Source organism: Arvicola amphibius, chromosome 4 (genome assembly GCF_903992535.2).
Source record: "Arvicola amphibius chromosome 4, mArvAmp1.2, whole genome shotgun sequence".
Lineage (NCBI taxonomy): Eukaryota > Metazoa > Chordata > Mammalia > Rodentia > Cricetidae > Arvicola > Arvicola amphibius.
In genome coordinates, this window is record NC_052050.1 from 38,194,181 (window position 1) to 38,214,226 (window position 20,046).

At 44.8% G+C, this 20,046-nt stretch overlaps 1 protein-coding gene across 1 annotated transcript; it reads left to right on the plus strand.

The window, feature by feature from the left end:
- The first annotated feature begins 1,571 nt into the window (after nt 1-1,571).
- On the plus strand, nt 1,572-19,613 carry LOC119812462 (schlafen family member 12-like). The gene is made up of 6 exons (XM_038327152.1): nt 1,572-1,616; nt 6,709-6,772; nt 12,482-12,659; nt 13,895-14,961; nt 16,493-16,609; nt 17,559-19,613. Exons 3-6 carry the CDS (start codon nt 12,529-12,531, stop codon nt 18,086-18,088), a joined length of 1,845 nt encoding a protein of 614 aa, XP_038183080.1. The 5' UTR covers nt 1,572-1,616; nt 6,709-6,772; nt 12,482-12,528; the 3' UTR covers nt 18,089-19,613.
- Nucleotides 19,614-20,046: the final 433 nt, after the last annotated feature.

Genomic DNA, 20,046 nt, shown 5'->3' on the forward strand with positions numbered 1-20,046 from the left:
CCTTTAACACAGTTCCTCATGTTGCGGTAACCCCAACCATAAAATTATATTCCTTGATATTTCATAAGTGTAGTTTTTCTACTGCTATGAATCATAATATAAATATCTGTGTTCTACAATGGTCTTAAGTGAACTCTTTGAAAGGATTGCTCAACCCCCAAAGAGGTCGAGAACCAGAGCTTGACATCTGCTGTTCTAAGGGAATGAAATTCCTCCAAGAGTCACAGACTCACTGGCCTGTGGTTCCTGGGGGAAGAAAACTTCTAAATTGTTTACAGTGTTTATAAAAATATATGTAGTCTTGGGAGAAAAGAGAAAAAGGATAAAGTCCTTAAGAAGAAATAGAGTAGTACAATGCCCTTAATCCCAGCAGTTGGGAGGCAGAGGCAGGCCGATCTCTGTGAGTTTGAGGTCAGCCTGGTCTTGAAATAATTGGTCTACAGAGTGAGTTCCAGGACAACCAAAGAGAAACTCTCTCTCAAAAAAATCAAAAATGAAAAAATAAAAATAAAAGAAAAAGAGTCGAAAAAGAAGCCCTTAATGATGGAAAATACAAAGAGAATCTGGACATTGTATGTTATTTGAATTGTTTGCCTGCTGAGGAAGAAGCAACAGCTGCTAAACGACATTTGATTATAAATGCTGCTGAATTAATCCAACCTATATATTTTGAAAATGCCTTGGCTTCGAAATTTAACTCAAAGTTATGTTACTTTGGGAGAAGATATTTTGTTTTTGTTTCCACAGGAAATGAGAGGCTGTAGATTCATTCTTGGTTAAGAAAAGTAATGTTTGATCAAGCAAGACACCCTTAAAAATCTCCAATGGGAATGGATGACCTACATTTCAGAGGACCTTTGTTGCGGTTTCCTCTGAGTTCTACATTCAGAACAGCCTCAAGACTGCTGGCTAAGTCAAATCCTGGCTCCAGTCAGGATTTGACTATAACCCTAAATTTTCTTTGGGTCCCCATAAGATTATCAGTGCCTCTAATCATCAGGAAGTAACCAAGACAACTATGCCCACATTCCCCAAAAATGGATTATGGATCCTTGTCTTTGTTTAGTGTGTTGGTTACAAGTTGTTATAGATAATGGTCTGAAAAAAAGCTAAACAAAGGAGATTAGATTCAGGGTCTTGTTTCGAAAATGAAAGAAGGGGTAAATGCTTCTGTACACTGTAATGATTTGTCATTCGTTTTGGTATGGGCAGAGACATTGGGTGCTTAAAGGAAATCTCACACTGGCTCAGAACTGATAGATAGCTATTTATTTAGGGAAAAAAACTTACAAAGCAGGATAATCTGCTTGAAGGGTAGATGGAAATCGATCCAAAACAAGCTGAGGAGCAATGGGGAGCAAGGGGAGGGCAGAGAGAAGAAGAGGAGGCTGGATGCACTTGGGCATCAGGGCAAATAGTCTATGAGGCCATGCCCCAGTAGGCGGGTACACCTTCCTGCAGCATTTTGGTTTAGTGAAACAGTGACCGACCAATAGCCAGGCAGGAAGTATAGGCGGGGCAGCCAGACTAGGAGAATACTGAGAAGAGGAAAGTCAGAGATGCAGTCACCACCCAGACGCAGATGAAGCAAGATGAGAATGCCTCATTGAGAACAGGTACCAAGCCAAGCGGCTAAACATAGATAAGAATTTTGGGTTAATTTAAGTTATAAGAGCTAGTTATTAATAAACCTGAACTAATAAGCCAAACCAGTTATAACTAATGTGTTTAATTGGGACTGAATGGCTGTGGGACTGGGCAGGATGGAAATTTCTGTCTGCAGAAATTGATACAGGAAGTGATAAGGCAGGGTGGAGAGGGGATCTAGGCCTTTTTCGTCGGAGGAATGGAAGAGGTAGGAAGTCACTGCTGGCTGTTCCCCTGCTTCTCTGATCTCTTATGTTTTTACCCCAATATCTGACTCCTGGTTTTTATTGATGAGATTAATTAGATTTATACTTCAGTTTAGAGTTCATCTAAGCCTTTCCCCCCTTTGTTCTGCAAGGGATTTAGTGGTTTTTAATACAGTTTCTTCAGTCTCAAGCCGGAGCTCATGATAGCATACTTACTGAAACGTGATGAATATTGCCCAACAGGAAGAGACGCCTTTGCTTCTTGAGATTAAAAGGGCGGAGGCAGAGAGGGACAGAGAACTGTGCTTTCGTTTTCTAAGAAACTGAACTTTGGAAAGTGGAGCAATTGAAAGGAAGCCAACCTCAGCCTTTTGCCTGGAACTGCATTACCTCACAGAGGCAAAATGGAGCTGTGTCCTTCTCAAGCCTTAGGCCTGCATCCACCAGTGTCTGATGCTTGAACTAATCAGGGCTTCTGGAGTCTTCTACTCTTTCAACAGCCCAATACTGTGGACTTTTTTTTTTAATTCTCAGACAAGTTGTTTGTTCAAATTCTCTTGGAGATGGGAAACAGATTCAAATATAATTACGAAGAATTCAGCAAGTGAGGAGTTGGTGACTCTTTCCAGCTCTGCCCCAGCAGTGGCCTGGAGCACACTTGCTCAGTTTCTCACACAGGCAGCCCCCCCCCCCCCCCCCGTACTGACAGTGAGAGTCTAGGCTGCACTTGCACCAGCAGGGAGTCGAGAGAAGAATGGGGCTGGGGTTGAACTCCAGAGACCAAACAATGCACCCCACAGAGTCCCTAGTAATCTGGGCATTTTGTCCCAGTGTATTCAAACCTGAGGTCTTTGGTCACTGGAAGTGATAGAGTTTAAAGGGAATGGGTAAGCCCAATCTTTGTTTAATATATACATTTAGTAAAACATACCCCACCCTAAATAAAAAAAAAACCTTAAATCAAAAAAACCGAAAAGCTTGTGTTTTCCTGAGATTACTCACTGAGGGAAAGAGCTAGAAAAAACAAGAATGGATGTGTTGTCATATAGAGTTTTAAAAGAGCCCCAAAGAAAGCAAAGCAGTAGGAGGCTGTAAACTCCTTAGGGCCTCTGGAGTCTTTTCTCGCAGGGCTAAAGGCGGGGGGGGGGGGGGGGGGGGGGGGGGGGGGGGGGGGCGTGCCCTCTGCCTGCACTGGTGCAGCAGCTGAGAGAAAGGTGCCATGTGACAGAGCTCACATGGTTTTTTTTTCCCCCCTGGGGGAAAGGTATGGGGAAAGAGTGGAGGGGAGGAGATGGGAGAGTGGATTCTGGAGACAGGAGTGGTGGAAGAGAAGAGAAAGGCAGAGAGAGAGAAAGAGGGAGAGGGAGAGACAGAGGCAAGGAGAGTTAGAGAGAGAACCAGCCAGAAGGGCAAAGGCCTGCCTGCACCTTCAGAGGAGCAGCAGGAAAGAGAGAGAAGGGGAACAGTGGAGCTTGTCTCTTAAAGGGGAGCACATAGCTTGTGCACATAGCTCATGCACACAGACTATGCAGTGACATAGCAACATAAGACCCTCGGCTGGCCAGGGTACTGCCAGAGTGCATCCTGCCAGGTCCTCAGAAGAAGGACAGTGCAGGTGCCTGAATGCTAACATTCCTACCTTTGTGTGTTATAAAAAGTGAGTTAGGGATGGCAAGTGGGGACAGGAAGAGAGGGCACCAAGTCCTCGAAACTGCTTCCTGCTGACTTGTGAGTGTCAAAATCTTGGGGACCTAAGAAAGCTGGGGTGCCGGCCACGGCATCCCGGTGCACATGGCTGTTTCACTTCTGTCCACGCTCTGTGGAAACATCTGGCACTGCTTGGACCGGGAAAGATGTTGGCAGGACAGAAGATAAAAGTTAAGTTTAGAGGAAAAAAAATTTCCTTAGGTCCTTGTAATTGAGGGAGGAGACATCACAAGACCAGGGAAAGGGGGGATCATACTTATCTGGAGTGAATCTGACATCTTTGGGTGGATCCTAGTCGACTCCCTGGAACCTACAAGAATTCTGTGAGTTTGGGAAAAGATAAGTTTTACACGCGTTAGAAACGGCAGCACACTCACACCAGAAATGATTTTCACCGAAAGCATGAAGGCCCTTTCTCCTGTCCAGGAAACTGGGACAGATGTTTGTACCGCAATGCAAAGGACCTTTTAAGTCTATAGTTAGAAACCAACTAAGGGAATTTAAGGTCCTGAGCTTGTGGCTATGGTGACATGGTGGTAGTATGGTGTGTAGTTCTTCACTAGTGCTAGGTTACTAGCTTACCAGAATCCCATGGATTACTGTGAAGACTGTCAACTTTTGCAGTCTTAATATCACAGTGGCATAACGAGAGAGAGAAACGTGTTTCATCCTTTTAAACGTCTCAAGTCGCTTTCTCTTCGCTGGCACTTAAGCCTTCCGTCCTCAGACCTTCATAACGTGCATTCACACACCTTAAGTCTCTTTCTGAGACCCTAAAACACTCTGAGATCCGCACATCTTACCCTCACATAAACGTCACACTTTCAATACCCTCTTTCTATCTAATTCACTAGGAGACACAGGGGACTGACCACTGTGGGCATTCAGTGCAAAGTGAGCTCCTTTAAATAAAGGAATGGTAAAGGTTATATTGAAATATGTTTTGAGATTTCTCTTTTCTTGAGTCTCGGAGCAAGGGGAACTGTGTCCGGGTTTAGTATTAACTCTAAGAAAGTGAGGCCTGTGACCTGAATTTTACACAGAGACCTGAGGAAGCAGCTGAAGCCTTGATTGCTGCTGTTAAATGGCATCAGTGTTCTGAGAAGTGTAATGTTTACTTGAGTTTAGCGACTGAAAATGAGAGGCGCTTACTTGCTGGCTACCTAGACAGCTACTCCCCAGGGTCCTCCATGCTAGTTGAGGGCAGAGGTCTCAGGGCAACATCAGTCTTCTGCTGCTAGGTCTAGGCCTGCTAGGTCGCGGAAGGTCCAACAGGGACTAGGAATTTGATGGAGGACCAGCCTGCCTTTGTCTAGGCGACAACTCAAGGCAGTCGATTCCCCAGTATCCTGTTGTTCACGGTCTGAAGAGGGTCTTGGCAGTAATTGAGGTAAGGGCAGTTTTTGCTGGGTGACTGGGGTTGCCACTTTTGAAGCAAGTTCTGGGCATGCCTCAGATTGCCAGCAGACAGGAGGAAATGCCAGGGTTGTCTGCCAAGCTTCACACAACACCAATGTTACAATTTAAAAAGTAGCATGAGAAAGAAACACACCATGTAACAGCTCACATGGAGGGCTTTTTATTGGGGGAAAGGAAATGAGGAAAGGCAGAAGTAGAGGGGAGAGATCGACCTCTGGGGACAGGTACAAAGGAAGGAAAGAGAGCAGCACTGGGGTTGGGGGACAGAGAGAGAGGCAGAGAGACAGATGAGAAAGAAGTAGAGAGAGAAACGGGCTCAAAGACCTGCCTGCCTCTTCAGAGGAGCAGCAGGAAGGAGGGAGAGGGAACTGTTGTTCTTTTTCTAAATGCTATAAAGTCCCAGGCAGCAGCTGTAATCCCAAGGCAGAGATGGCTGCTGGTCCCAGAGCAGGTCACCCTCTTGGGCAGGTCATGGCGGGTCCAAAGCAAGAGAGCTGGTCCCGCCTTGTGGCGAGCAGGAGAGACAGCTCGCGGCAGGTGTGGACATACCGCGGGTAAAAGGCACATAGACACAGTAGGCAGACATAAAAGTAGACATGTTTTACTTAGAGGAGGGTGGGAAGAAAGGGGAGAGGGGAGAAGCAGAGAAGTGGGGAGAGAGGCAGAAGCAAGCTTGCCTCTCCAAGAGGAAGATGGGAAAGAGAACAAGCTCTGGCTGGAAGCTGAAGATCAGCTAGCCTCAGCAGATGGGGAGGGGTGGGCGTGGCTTGTCTCTTAAAGGGACCAGGGACAAAAACCATAACAGGAACTTCTGGAGCTTGTCTTTTAAATGGGGAAGGGCACATAGGGCATGCAGATAGACTGTGTAGTTACATGGTGGTTATAGGACCCTAGGCTGGCCAGGTTTCTGTCTGAAGGCTCCTGCCAGGTGCCCAAGGGCTAACAGCAGCCCTCTGCAGGCCCCTTCCTTCTCCCCAGGACACTCACTGCTCTCTTCCTCCCAGCCCTCCCGCACCTGCCCTTTGTGGCTCTGGGGCTTAGGCTGCTCTGGGATGGCTGCTAAAGATGGAAGGCTGGCGCTCCTGCTAAGAGACCACAAACAGTTCATTTCTTTTCTAAATTAAATTAGAATTTTTTTCATGCCAGTATTTACTATATAGGAACAAATTCCCCTGAACCTCTACCCTCCCTTTGCCCTTCTCCTTCCATCTGGTCCCTGTGTTCTCTGCACACTTTCACGTTTGTTTGCATTTTGTTTGTTCTTGTTCTTGTTTTCATCCATTTGTATGAGAATTACACAGGGTGTGAAAGTTCCCCATCATACTTCCTGGAGTGACACAATGCTCAAAGTCCCAGAGTACAGCACAGTTTAATACATAAAACAAGTGCACTACAGGGCATCAAGCAATCACACCTTGGCTATATATTAGCCAGTTGCCGTCTAAGAGTTTATCAGAGGAGGTTTTTAGCCACCCACACCTCCTGCCTCTCTGGATAAGAGAAACAACTGAAAGCCTGCCAGTGCTCTGAGCTTCAAGGAACTCAGCTCCCAGGACACTGAGTAAGTGAACCAGGTCCATTGCAGCATCCTTGACCCCACTGTCTTTCTCTTCCTTTTCCCACCCAGTGTCAGGGCCTGTCAACTTACTGACCCATGGGGGATGTGGACTGGGGGAGTCACCAGCACAACCCATCCCTCTCAGGTAAACCCAACCTGGTTTCCTTGTAGGAATCTGGACTCCTTGGCATCTTCATAGACTCTTCTGTCAAAGCACAGAGTCACCGGAGCTGAGGTGAGAGCAAATGTCTTCCTCTCTTGGGGAGGAGGGGAGGCTTTAAGTTGCTGGGAGCGAACCCATTATGCTCGTTCTGTGACTGACTAGTGAGGCAGGAATAGGGAGGTCATGAGGGCTGTGTGTGGCAGGCTTGTGTGACTCTAGAGTCTCTTGAGGGTTCCCTATTCTCCTGGAGACCTGACCCTGTTGGAAACATGGTTCCAGGAAGGGAAGGAGCAACGTTCTAGAGCCAGAAGGAAATCAGCCCCTATGGAACTTTGTAATTCAGAAGATGGGAACTTTGCTTTTTGAAGGGAAATGCAAGTGCCAACCCAGGAGAGAAAGAGACAGCGTGGTCTAGGCTTGCGTGTTTGCTTCTGTTCCACAGAAAGCAGGTCCTTCCTCTCCTGGCCACTCTTTTTCTGCTTTCCTACCATCCTGCATTTGTGGGAAAGTAAGAACATCTGACTGTCACCCTCTTTACTTCCAAAAAGAGCTGACTAGACACCCTGAACCCCAGTTCCCTCCAGAGTCCCTTATTGATGCTCCATCCTCTTAGAGAACTAGCCCTACAACCAGAAACAGAGGAAAGATCTCTACACAGAGAAGAATGAAATTGGAACTCACACTAAAGATACACTTCAGCTAAAAATGGGCTAAAAAGATAAGTTTCAGACCCCACAGCTGGGGTGCTGAAAAAGGAGAAATCCCAGGACCCCATCCGTTCAGGAGTCCACAGCTGGATAGAGGCTAGGGGAAACATTCAACGCAGATTCACGAATGCCAAAGAGACACTTGACAAAAATTTAAAGTCATAATCTTTGAGGAGGTACAAGAAGAAAGTGAAATATGATTTATTCTTGTCACAATGACTGGGTAATTTATTTTAATTATTATTATATTTATATTATAATTATAATGGTTTTTATTTTATAATTATAATTATCATTTGATACTAATTATTATTATTTATTGTCTTCATTATGTATGTACACCATGTGTGTGCCTGTTGCTCTGTAGAGATAAAGAGGGTGACAGTTTCCCTGGAACTGGAGTTACAGAAGGCTGTGAGTCACCATGTGGGTGCTAGGAACTGAACCAGGACCTCTGGGGGAGCAGCCAGTGCTTTAACTGCCGAGCTATCCTTCAGCATCCTGACTTTTTGTAAGACTAATTTATTTTATGTGCATGTATGGAACTTGAGTCTTCTGCAAGAGCAGCAGGTGCTCTTACCTATGGAGCCTGTGTCTCCAGCTCCTGATTCTGCAGTGACAGTTACCAGAAAGATGAAAGAGAAATGTTGTCACAGATGTGGAGTAAAGAGATCCCAGCACAGCATGGGTGAGGGTATGAATGAGAATGGATAACTTGGAGAACACAGTGGCAGGTCAACTAGTGAGAGACACCACTAGGTTTGTCCGGGGAAATGAGATCATTATGGCAGAGAGACAGCTGCAAGTCCCTGGCTGTTGCTGCATTTTTTGAAAAAGTCAAAATATGAAATCATGGATGGATGAGAAGCACAGAATGTGTAGTACACGTACAGCGGACTGATATGGAGCCTTAAAAGGAGGGAAATATAGTCACTTGTGAGCACATGGAAGAACCTGAAAGACAATACGTTCTGTATAATAAGCCAGGCACTGAAGGGGGAATCCTGTATGAATTCACTTACATAAGGAATCTAAAGAAACTGAGATGACAGGAGAAGTTAGGGTGGCAGTGAGCAGGGAATGGGCTCACACGCTGAAAGGCTAGCACCCGTCTGTTACGTAAGAGGAGCAGTGCAGAACAGGGTGCCTACAGCAAACGGTAGTTTGTTCTACCTGGAAAGCTACCAAAATTAGACTTCGTATTTGTGGTGCAGAGGGTTGAAGGCAGGGCCGAGGACATGCTGGGCTACTGCTCTGCTTTTGAGCCCTATCTCCAGTCCTCTGACCACTTTTCATTTGGAGAGGGAGTTTCGCTAAAGTTACTCAGGCTGACCTTGAACTCGCTCTGCATTCCAAGCTTGACTTTGAAGTTGTGCAGTTTCTGCCTCAGCCTCCTGGGGAGCGGGATTATAGGATGCACCACCAGACCTAACTCTAGAAGTAGGTGTTTAGTGTTCTTCACACAAAACTGACAGTTTTATCATATTTGTATCAAACAATCCACAGGTTAATTAACTTAATTTAACCATCCCATAATATGTACATATGGGTATTCTGCACTCCGAATACACGGCATTTATGTTAGTGAAAGAAGAAAGGAAGGATGGAGAAAGACTGACAAGGATAGACGGTTCAGCAATTCAGAGCACTGGCTGCTCTTCGAGAAGACCTGTTCCTAGCAACCAAAGGGCAGCTCACAACCATTTGTAACTCCAAGTCAGATGTCCTAATGTCATCTTCTGACTGCCAAAGATACCAGGGACATTAGTGATTCACAGACAAACACAACGGGAAAAAACATTCAAAAAATTTAAGCTATCATACACACACAAAGCACACTCAAACATGTTCAGAGAGCTAAAAATCTACATGGCATAAAAGAATCCTGAGCATCCACACCGAGCTCCAAGGACAGCACAAGTGACTCAGGCAAACTCGGTTCCCTGAAGTCAGATGAGCTCAGTGGGGGTTAGCCCACAACAGGGACAGGCTTGGAGAGTTGCATTTGTTTGCCATGCCAGCACAAGTGACTCACGCAAACTCGGTTCCCTGATGTCAGATGAGCTCAGTGGGGGTTAGCCCACAACAGGGACAAGGCTTGGAGAGTTGCATTTATTTGCCATTGGCCAAGACACTGAAATGCCCCACCTTATCTCCCACATCTCTGCAGCTCCCCTTGTCCAAGGCTGCCTTTGCTGTCATTTTGTGTGAGAGTGCCCCCTAGTGTCAGTACAGCAAAGCAGCTGCAGTTCTAAACACCTCAGACTGAAAGTTAGGCTGAGAAAATTGATTTGTTGGTGGTGGTGATGTTTTCCCTTCACAGGAGCATCTCTCTTATTGATTGGTATTCGTTTTACTGAATAAGGGGCTTCAATCTGACAGTGTCACCCACGAGATGTCCTTTGGTCATGGGAACCCCTCTTTACTCTCTCTTCTCCCTCTCCCCTCCTGCTCCTCTTCCCGCCCTTGTACTTTAATACCTTTTAGAGGCTTTATTCTGCGTGTGAGAGTAAACACGCGATGTCTGTCTTTCTGTATCACTTCACTTATCACACTCCTCAGCTCCATCCGTTTTCCTGCAACGATGCACTTCATTCATCCCTATGGCTGAATAAACCCTCAGTACAGAGTGAGGATGTAGTTGGCTGGGTTGTGCACCGCCGGCCATGTGTTCCTCATGCACTCACCTGCTGACAGGCTCTTTGATTCAGCAGCTCGGCTGCTGTGCAGAGGAAGGTGACACACACACACGTGTGTGTGTGTGTGTGTGTGTGTGTGTGTGTGTGTGTAACTAAATGATGACTTAGAGACTTAGATTCTTTAGGTCATATACCCAGGAGAGTAACTGCTGTGGTTTTTTATTTTTTTGTCTTTAATAGAACATCTTTTCTTTATTCTTGGATAATTTCATGTGTGTAACAATGTATCCTGATCATATGCACCTTCCCTCCCTTTCTCCATTGCTAACACTTTCCTGCCTTATCTTCTCTCTCTTATTAATTAATCAGCTGTGACCCCCTGAATCCAGTGAGTGCTGCCTGCTGGACACGGTGTGGCTTTGTTGGCTTGGTCTGGTGCCTGCACTGACAGTATGGGGAGTTCATGAGTACAAAGTACTCGTCAGGTCCAGAAGACAGCACGTCTCCATATTCCACCCCACCCCCTTGCTTTTACAATATCTTAATGGATTTATTTATCGTTGTGTTTGTGTGTGTGTGTGTGTGTGTGTGTGTGTGTGTGTGCTTGGTGCCCACAGAGGTCAGGAGAGGATCGTTATCCCAGACCCTGGGGCTGCAGATGGTAGGGCACTGCCACTCGGTGCAGTGTGGCAAACCTGAGTCCTCTAGAAGAGCAGCAAGTTCTCTACAACACGACCCATTTCTCCAGCCTCCAGCTCTCAGCCCCGACATTCTTCATGTGCTGTTTTCTGCACTCGTCCCCGAGCTTGACAGGGTGGGCCATATTTTTGTTACATTTAAGGAAGGGAACTCAGGAGCCAATTCTTCCCAGCATTTGAACAGCGATGAGTCTCTGTATTAACCACTGACCACTGCAGAGGGAAGCTCTTCAGGCCAAGGTTGAGTGTAGTAGTAATTCAAGTAGATAATCATCAAGGGAAAGTTGTGTTTAAAACAACTCTTAAACTATTTTTGTATGTATTGGTGTTTTGCCTGCATGCACTTGTTTGCACCCATATATGAGGTACCATGTGTGTAGGCTGAGACTGCTCAGTTCATTTCCCAGCCGCTCTGACCCAAAATAATCACACAGAAACTATATTAATTAAAACACTGCTTGGCCTGTTAGCTTGGGCTTCTTATTAACTAACTCTTACATCTTAAAGTAACCCATTTCTATTATTCTGTTTATTGGCACAAGGCTGTGGCTTACCGGATAAAGCTCTGGCATCTGTCTCCTTTGAAAGCTACATGGCATCTCCCTGACTTTCCCTTCTTTTCTCCTCTCTCTCTCTGCTTGGAATTCCAGCCTTGCTCCCTCCTGCCCTGCCATAGGTCCAAAGCAGTTTTTTTTTTTTTTTAAATTAACCAATGGTAATAAAAAAAAAGTCTTCACAACATACAGAGGGGAATCCCACATCATCTGTGCATGGTGGGAATTGAACATGGGTCCTCTGGAAGAGCAGTCAGTGCTCTAAACCACTAAGCCATGTGTCCAGCCCTGTTGGATTCTGCTGACATCAGGAATACTGTCCTGTTATGGAAGGACATTGTGTGCTCCTGTCGTCTGTCACGTAGAGCAGGGAAGAGAAGCTCCATTGCTCAGTGGAGTTGCCCTGGCTGGGATTCTGAGAACTACTCCAAGGAAAGACGGAGACCAGGATGGCCACTTTAGAATATAAAGTCACTAATTAAATGAATGATAAAGGAACCAAACAGTTTTCAAGACTACACTAATTGAATTTTTTAAAATATTTGGAAATGCCCAATACCAGACTGAGTAGACAGAAAAACAAACCTGTAAACTGAAGAAAAAAACAATAAAACCACTAAGTCAGGGGACATCAAAAGGAACTGCTGCTTTTAACTAATCATTCAATTTTACTGATACAGACTTGGGAGTCAGATGCTGGGGTGAAAGTCTACTAGCTTAGAGAGGCAGAGGAAGCACCCAACTGCTTCCTCTTCTATCAACATCTCAAAAAAGGAGTTTGCTATACTGTCAATTACAACTCCTCCAAATGAATGTCCCTCCCTTCTACTTTCTGTGCATCTCTCTCTCTCTTCTTTCATCCTCTGGACTCCCTCTTACTATCTATGGATTTTTTTCCTTATCAAGGGGTTGCTTGCTCCACCTCTTGAACTATGGTTGATTTTATTTATTCCTGTTTACAAGATTCAAGCAGGAAACTCTTGGATTAAAGGTGTGTGCTAGGGTTGAGTCACATCACAATGAGAAACAGGTTTTTCCAGTAAGTAATGCAGTTTCGGGGTTCACAATGTGATCAAATAACCTACATGAGGAACTGAAAACAGACATATAAACAAACAAAAAACCCAGAGCCCAACATTATGCGTATTACTATCACAAAGACTGACACAGTTTTTGTCCCCAGAAAGCAGAAAGTGTCAAAAAGCATTTGAGAAGTTATTGAAAGAAACAATGCCTGCAAACAGCCCAATGTCTGTGAAAGGTGTGAATCCACAGACACTCACAGAGGCCTCTGGTCAACTCCCAGGAAATGGTCTCCAGAGAAGACTGCCTGCCAGCTCAGGACATTTGAAAGACTCAAGGTATGTGTACTAACTGATTTGTCATGGTGGGAAGAAACTAGGAAGCAGCCCAGAAGGAAAGTCAGAAGCTCAGAGTCCTAGGACAGAACAGAGCACTCCTAAACAATGGCACAAAGACTTCACAGGATTAGAAACAAAAGTCCCGAGACAATGAAAAGAAAAAATCAAGACCCCAGAGCCTAGAAATCACACCAGGAGGGAGATGGAGAGTGGGGAATGCCTGCATTAAAGGAAGGAAGGGCTGTGGTGTGGCCCATGGAGAATGCTCACCTCACAAATGCAAAGCCCTGAGTGTCATCCCAACCACTGTGGGGAATGGACCATGGGACATGCTCACACTCAGTGAATCAAACCAGTCCTAGAGAGACACATCTCAGACATCTCCTCTCAGTTGTGTTTCCTAGAGATTATAGATTATACATCCATAAAATCATGAGTGTGTATAAGACTTGAAAGAAGATGTGAAATTATTTAAGTGGACATAGGGGACATCAAAGAAAGGTCAGACAGGAGAATATTCTCAGTGTGCAGCATTCACCTTGGGGCTGGAGAGCTGGCTCAATGCTTAAGAGCACTTGTTCTTACAGAGGACACGGGGCAGATTCCCAGCACTCATATGGGGACTCACAACCACCAACTTCAATCCTGAGGAATGCAACACACTTTCCTGACCTCCATGGGCACCAGGCACATCTGTGGTGCACATACATGCATGCAAGCCAATAACACATATGCATAAAGTAGTAAAATAGACTAAAATTTCTAAATGTCCCTTATATAACACGGCCATGAATGATGAATATACAGAAAGAAGTTTATTAGTTTAAAACAACTAGAAGAGAAGTTTGGGGGCTGGAGAGATGGCTCAGCGGTTAAGAGCATTGCCTGCTCTTCCAAAGGTCCTGAGTTCAATTCCCAGCAGCCACATGGTGGCTCACAACCATCTGTAATGAGGTGCCCTCTTCTGGCCTTCGGGCATACACACAGACACAATATTGTATACATAATAAATAAATAAATAAATAAATATTTTTTTAAAAAGACAAGAAAATTTACCAAGTTCACAAGTTACTGTAGTCAGTTCAGAATTTGTAAAACAACCCATAAACAAAACATCAGGTCCGACCTTCACACTGAGGCACGCAGAGCAGCTCAGGTGGCTGCGCTGTGCTCTGTAAAGCAGAGCTGGCTCCCACCGGTTGGCTCCTGCTCTAATGGCTGTGTCTGTTTTACAGGAAAGGATTTCCTCTGGGAAAGAGAGCAAGCACTCAGAAAATGAGCGTCAGCGTTGACCAGGAGACGGACTACGCTGAACTGGTTCTGTCTGTAGGAGAAATCACACTGGGAGAGAAGAATCGGAAGACAATGAATGATCCACAACTGAGAAGGAGAGAGGCCCACAGTACCTCACAGGCTGTGTGTGCTCTGCTGAATTCTGGAGGGGGAGTGGTCAAGGCTCACATTAAGAATTCAAATTACAGCTTCAACAGAGATGGAATAGGACTGGATTTGGAAGATTCTTTTCATAAAATTCTTCCATTTACTCATAAATACCTATACTGCATGCAGAACAAAGGGTACTTTTTAATTTTTGTGAAACCATGGACCACGGATGTCTCTGGTCAGCGTGTCCTCACCTTGAAAACCAACTTTTATGTGAGAAACTTGTCAACTTCAGATGAACTGAAAGGTCCTGATGCAGTGCAGTTCCTCAAAGCCAAGAAAGACTCTGCAGGGAGATCACGTTCAAGACAGAGCTTGCCTGGATCATGTGACTCTGATGAGTTACAGCACGGAAGTTTACACACATTTTTTAACAGAGAAAAGTTGACCTACAAGGAGACATTCTCTTTCACTAAATCCAGTAATGCAGAAGTTAAAATGTCCCCTAAAGAAAAGACTGAAGAAATGATTTTAGAGATTCTCCCTAAAACTGTGTCTGCATTCGCAAACACTGATGGGGGATATTTGTTCATTGGTTTAGATGGAGAAAACCAGCAAGTAATTGGTTTTGAAGCAGAGAAGAGCGATCTTGTGCATCTAGAGAGTGAAATAGAGACATGCATCAGACAGCTGCCTGTCACTCACTTCTGTGAGGAGCAGGAGAAGATAAAGTACACATGCAAATTCATCCCAGTCCTCAGACCAGGAGCCGTGTGCTCATATGTGTGTGCACTCAGAGTGGAGAGATTCTGCTGTGCCGTGTTCACTGAAGCGCCCGAGTCCTGGCACGTGGAAGACAGCTGTGTGAAGAGGTTTACCACTGAGGAATGGGTCAAGCTCCAGATGGATGGCAGACCAGGTTGGAGAAGGGGGATTAACAATCACTTTCTAATTGGCTCAGGGGGTTGGAAGATTGCTATCTGGGGCCTGGGCAACATCAAACTCCTCATTTACTGTTCTCTACTAGATACTATTCAGAACTCACAACCTCCTGTTTCCTCTGCCCACTTAGATTCCCTACGGAAAGGATGTTAGCTGCTTTCAGTAAGGCTATGAGCTATTTCCTTCACAATGATCAAGTGTGACACAGCCTGCTTTTCCAGTGGCCAGGATGAATCAGGAAGAGGAAGGGAGCCAGGCCTCATAATTCCCTTCAAGGGTCTTGTCAACTCCCACAGTGGGTTAAGCTGAAATCCCTGCCAAGACTCAGGCCGTGGGCAAAACACAGCTCAACTCTTTGCAACAGAATCCTGAAAGTTTCTCCAGTCCTAGCCTCACTGGAGTGTCCGTTTTCATCAGAAAGTTGATCAGCAGAGCCTCTCATGGACTCTATCCTATCTGCTTCCTGAATTTCTGCACACCCACCCAGAGTTGCCTATCGAGTTCTCCTTTCCTCTTTCAGCCTATAACCAGCTTGTCTGTCCAAATCCCTCCTACTGTGAAGGCTCCTGTAGCTCACCCCAGGCTCCCACTGCACTGATCCCATTTCTCAGGGTCAACTTTCTGTGTCCCTCATCCTTCACTAACAGTGACAAATGCATTAGAAAATCAAGTAATGCAATGGGAATGTCTCTTTGTTTGGGCATTTTGATGTGCTCGCCCACCATGGATCGTCTCCATTACCCCGGGTCCTGTGGTAACCTGTGTTCAGTTCACAAACCCCACCATCTAATCTGCTCCTTCGTTTTGTTTTTGTTTGTTTTTGCCTCTTTATTGCCATTTGTGCCTCTGCCTTAAAACTTCCTCCTTCTCACATTTGTATACAAAATAGAGCCCTGAGTTTTTCTCAGAAGGAAAAAATGCTGGCCTTTTAACTCCCTTAGACTGGGAATGCCCAGCTGACATGAGCACGGGAAACTTCTGCAGTCTCACAGTGTGAGCTTCCCCATCACTGCACAAACCCACTCCTTTCCCAGCTTTAAAAAGAAACCAAACCTGGGGACATATCTGAGGTGATAGAGTGGTTGCCTAGCATCCGTGAAGCCCTGGCTTCAATCGCTCTGGTTCGTAAACTCATAAACTGGGCGTGGTGGGGCACTTGTGGCCCAAGGTCCACATTGTGGGTTTGCACCAGCATGGTCTATGGGATATCTGTCTAAATTTCACTTAGTACAAAGTAAAACAGACCCACTTGGTTGTTAACACATACATTCAGGAACTATTAGTGTGCTTTTTGCAGTTATCTTTTCTGTAAGTGTACTGTTGAGAACTTCACCATCATCAAAACTTAATTTTGCAAATTGCATTTGACCTCAAAATCTAACCTCAATATCTAACCCTATTTTCTCTTAGGAAAACACAGTTCAACTTGGACTGTTAAAACACATTGCACTAGTTAGTGAACAGTATGACCTGTGAGAAATTTAAAATTACTTTTTCTGTCTTCTCAGGTTTCCTCAAGCAAAAATATAAACAGACCCTTCAATCAAGCAGCCCTCCACCTTGTCCCTGTAGCTGCTTTGCTACTGACATTCCAGAAGCCCAGCAACAGAGTGCCCACCTTCCAGGTAGTGTCACTGTGGCTTCCTAGGTTGGTGGCTGTGACTGTGTTCAGGCCTCCTTGTGTCAGCAGGTCTCTGTGCTGAAATCTGTCTCCAGGCTTTCTGCACTGGAATTGATATTTGCTTTCAGGTCCCTTTCAGGTCCCTAAAATAACTTTGTCTCAAACATTAACCACCCCATATCACCCTGCTGGCACCAGAACACACACACACACACAGACACACACAGACACACACAGACACACACAGACACACACACACACACACACACACACATACACTATAGATAGCATCTGGCTACATGTAACATTCTGACATAGGAGGACAGACAAAATGGACTTCCTCTCCCATGTCAACCTGACAGGTAGAAGGTGACAGTGTCCCTTCAAACTCCTGTACTTGAAAACAGGTTTTCAAGAACTATGGATTTACCCTATGGCGGTGATCGCCAGTCTGTGCTCACATGGAAGTCTAGCCTACCTTTTGTTCTCCTCTGAGGCATCCATCCTCTCCCCATCCCTGGAGCTCTGGGAATGTGCCCTGCTCCCTCCTCTGCTCTGTGGAGCCATCCTGTGGCTCCTTGCTCTCCTCCTGTCTCATCCCCTCTTTGGTGCTTCCTGATGCCTGACTTTCCTGCCTTCAGCACTAGGTCTGTCTTTGCTCCCCTGACTCATTCACTGAGTACCAGAGCAGGCTCCTGATGCACCATGTTATGGAAAAGGCGGGAATGTGAGTGTTCAGCCGCTTCCAAAGCTCTCTCTTTGCAGAGTCTGAGTGTCTAAGTCCCCCTTGCGCTGCTGCCCCTCTGTTCTTGAATTATTGTTTGGTGTCTTGTGTGTTCACCTTCTGGGTTGTGATGCAAAGTGTGGGACTTACCAGCTGCTTGGCGATAGCTCACACAGGACATTCATGACATTTTTGTTTTATAATTTGGTATGTTTATTTATTTTTCTAGTGCTGTCTAGAAAGGTGACATGCTCTCCAGAAGGCCTCCGCATGGAGCTGTGCTCAGAGCATGAACGATATGAACAGTTACTTCGTACAGAGCTGGGCTCACTTCGTCAAGGAACGCTGATCATCTCTACGAGTTTGGCTTTAAGTCTGGGCTTACAGAAGAAACAGGAAGTCATCTTGGATGTGCTTCATATTTCCCAGGACAGTCTCCTGACCCTGCACAGCTTTGTCCGGGGAGAGGGGGAGCTGGAAGGCGACAGCTCTGTTCTGAGGGTTCTGGACGCTAAGTTAAAGAACGATTGTAAACAAACTGCACTAACTTTAAAGCAGAATCTGGTCAATCTTGGCCGTTTCACTGAGAAAATAGGTATTGCGATAAAGATAACGTACTTGGGCCATAGGGCAGAGTCTCTATATGATTCAAGCTCGGTAATAAGTTACCCCAGAGAGTATTCTTATCTGACAACCAAGACAGTAAGGGACTTAGAGAAAGCTCTTGTTAAAGTCTTAGGACTAGTGTACCAAGGTTAAACTGTAGTGATCAGTTTGCCTCTGAAATTGTAAACACATAGAATTACGTACTTTACTTTTCGAGGATTGTCCTAACTCATGTTTGAAACTGCCTGTCATAGAAAATGGACTTTGGTGCCATGATAGTTCACGTTTTGTAGGTGATAATATTCTTTCATTCTGTTAAAAAATGGAAAATATGTTTTTGGATAACTTAACAAAAATAGAAATGAAATTCTGGGAAAGGGATTGGCCGTTGAAGAAGACAATGGTAAAGCAGTGCTTTAAAAATGCATCCCTAAGCCAAGGGATGTGCCTCCTGCTTTTCATTCCAGTTCTTAGAATGAGGCTGGTCATCTTAGTCTACACGGAGAGTTTCAGGACTGCCGTGGGTGTGAACAAAGACCGTGCCTCAAAATAAGTACATAAGAAAATAATTAAAAGGCCAGAAATTGTCCCAATCTGCATAGCCATCCTTCTTGCTGAGGAAATGCATGGGGACTCTAATCATGGGAGACACTCTCCCTAGAGAAGCTTGTGAAGACAATGATGAAGAAAGCATTGTAAGGCAACATTTGGTCAGTGCTGCTGCTCAGCTGTGTGTGCTGTTGCTGTTGAATTGGTGATTGTATGTGACAACCCTAGGAAGAACTTTCCACATGTCCCAAATCCCAGAGGCAAGGCGCAGGGTTTGCAGAAAGTAAATGGACACAGCTCACAGCAGCAAATAGTAAATACGGGAGGTTTCCGAAAAGCTCAAAGATGTGTAGAAAAGAAACACAATTGTACATTGCATCTTAAGAAAACAGTGTATCTGTTGATGTAAGGCTTCAAAAGGCCAACAAGTGTCAGGAATTAGGACATGCTAGTACTCTCTATGGGACTATAGCATGTGCCTCATTTCTCTTTATTTATAACATTGTTCCCTTTTGAAGTCTTGATAATATGGTTTTAAGAAACTGATATTGTTTTTTATGGTTCGAAGTATATATATTTTATATTCGAATTGTAGTATTGGTCTGTGCTGTACATTAACACCTGTGGAGGTGTTTACAGCATTGAGTTTATATGCGAGTATTGTGCATTTGAAATGTTGGTGTTTCCTTCATAAAGGAAGTGATGTCCTTGCTGTACATCTTCATTTGTGAAGGATACAATTTCTCAACATTTGGCCCCTAGGGGTGATTATATATGCAGTGGTACCTGTTGTGACTTTTGATGGTGCTCATCAAAAGGCAGGTTGACCATGATGAGAATTTGTATGACAGGGCTATGGGCTGGACGCTCAGAGATGCCAGTCATTCTAAGTCGTGTTTTCTGTTTTCATGTATTTCTTAATCAACTCAATTTATTTTTAAAATCTAATTTATCTGTCATCTAATATTCTCTTATATCTGTGTGTTTCTAAATACAATTCTGCATTCATCTTTCTTTGATGAATCTTCATTGTTATATCTGGGAAGTTATACTTATCAAAATTTGGATGCCATCAAAATGTTCTGCCATTTTTATGTTTCTAAAATAAATAATCATTTGAAGACTATCACCAATGCCTTTTTAATAATTCTTATTATTTTTCCAAAATAGTATTTCTAACCTGATGTTTTAGATGTTTTGATTACTTGGGGTTGTGGTTTTCAGAACTGTGGCTCAGAGCTTTGAAGACCAAGAAAGTGAGAGGACATGCTAGCATCACAGCCTGAACACTGCCCTTGAGACAGCCTGTTCAAGTAACTGGTCTAGAGGGCCCCCTTCCACTCGGCCACCACCCACAAACAGCCCTGGGTCTGAGGTGCATTAGAGACACTTGGAAAAGGAGGCAAGATCAAGGTCAATTCATGAGAGTAGGTCAAGGGACAACATGGTTGACCTTGGAGACTGATGTACTGTCAAGGTTGTGGGGACTTATGGGAGGTTCATTAGCAGAGAATTAGCTATCTATTTAATGACAGCCTCTGAGTGACTGGATGGGAGCTGGT

Excerpts from the sequence above, each read along its gene's own strand:
- LOC119812462 (XM_038327152.1), top strand. The coding sequence starts at position 12,529 with ATGCCTGCAAACAGCCCAATGTCTGTGAAAGGTGTGAATCCACAGACA. Across the intron at positions 12,660-13,894 it reads GGACATTTGAAAGACTCAAG|GAAAGGATTTCCTCTGGGAA; the intron begins GTATGTGTACTA and ends TCTGTTTTACAG. Across the intron at positions 14,962-16,492 it reads CCAGATGGATGGCAGACCAG|GTTTCCTCAAGCAAAAATAT; the intron begins GTTGGAGAAGGG and ends CTGTCTTCTCAG.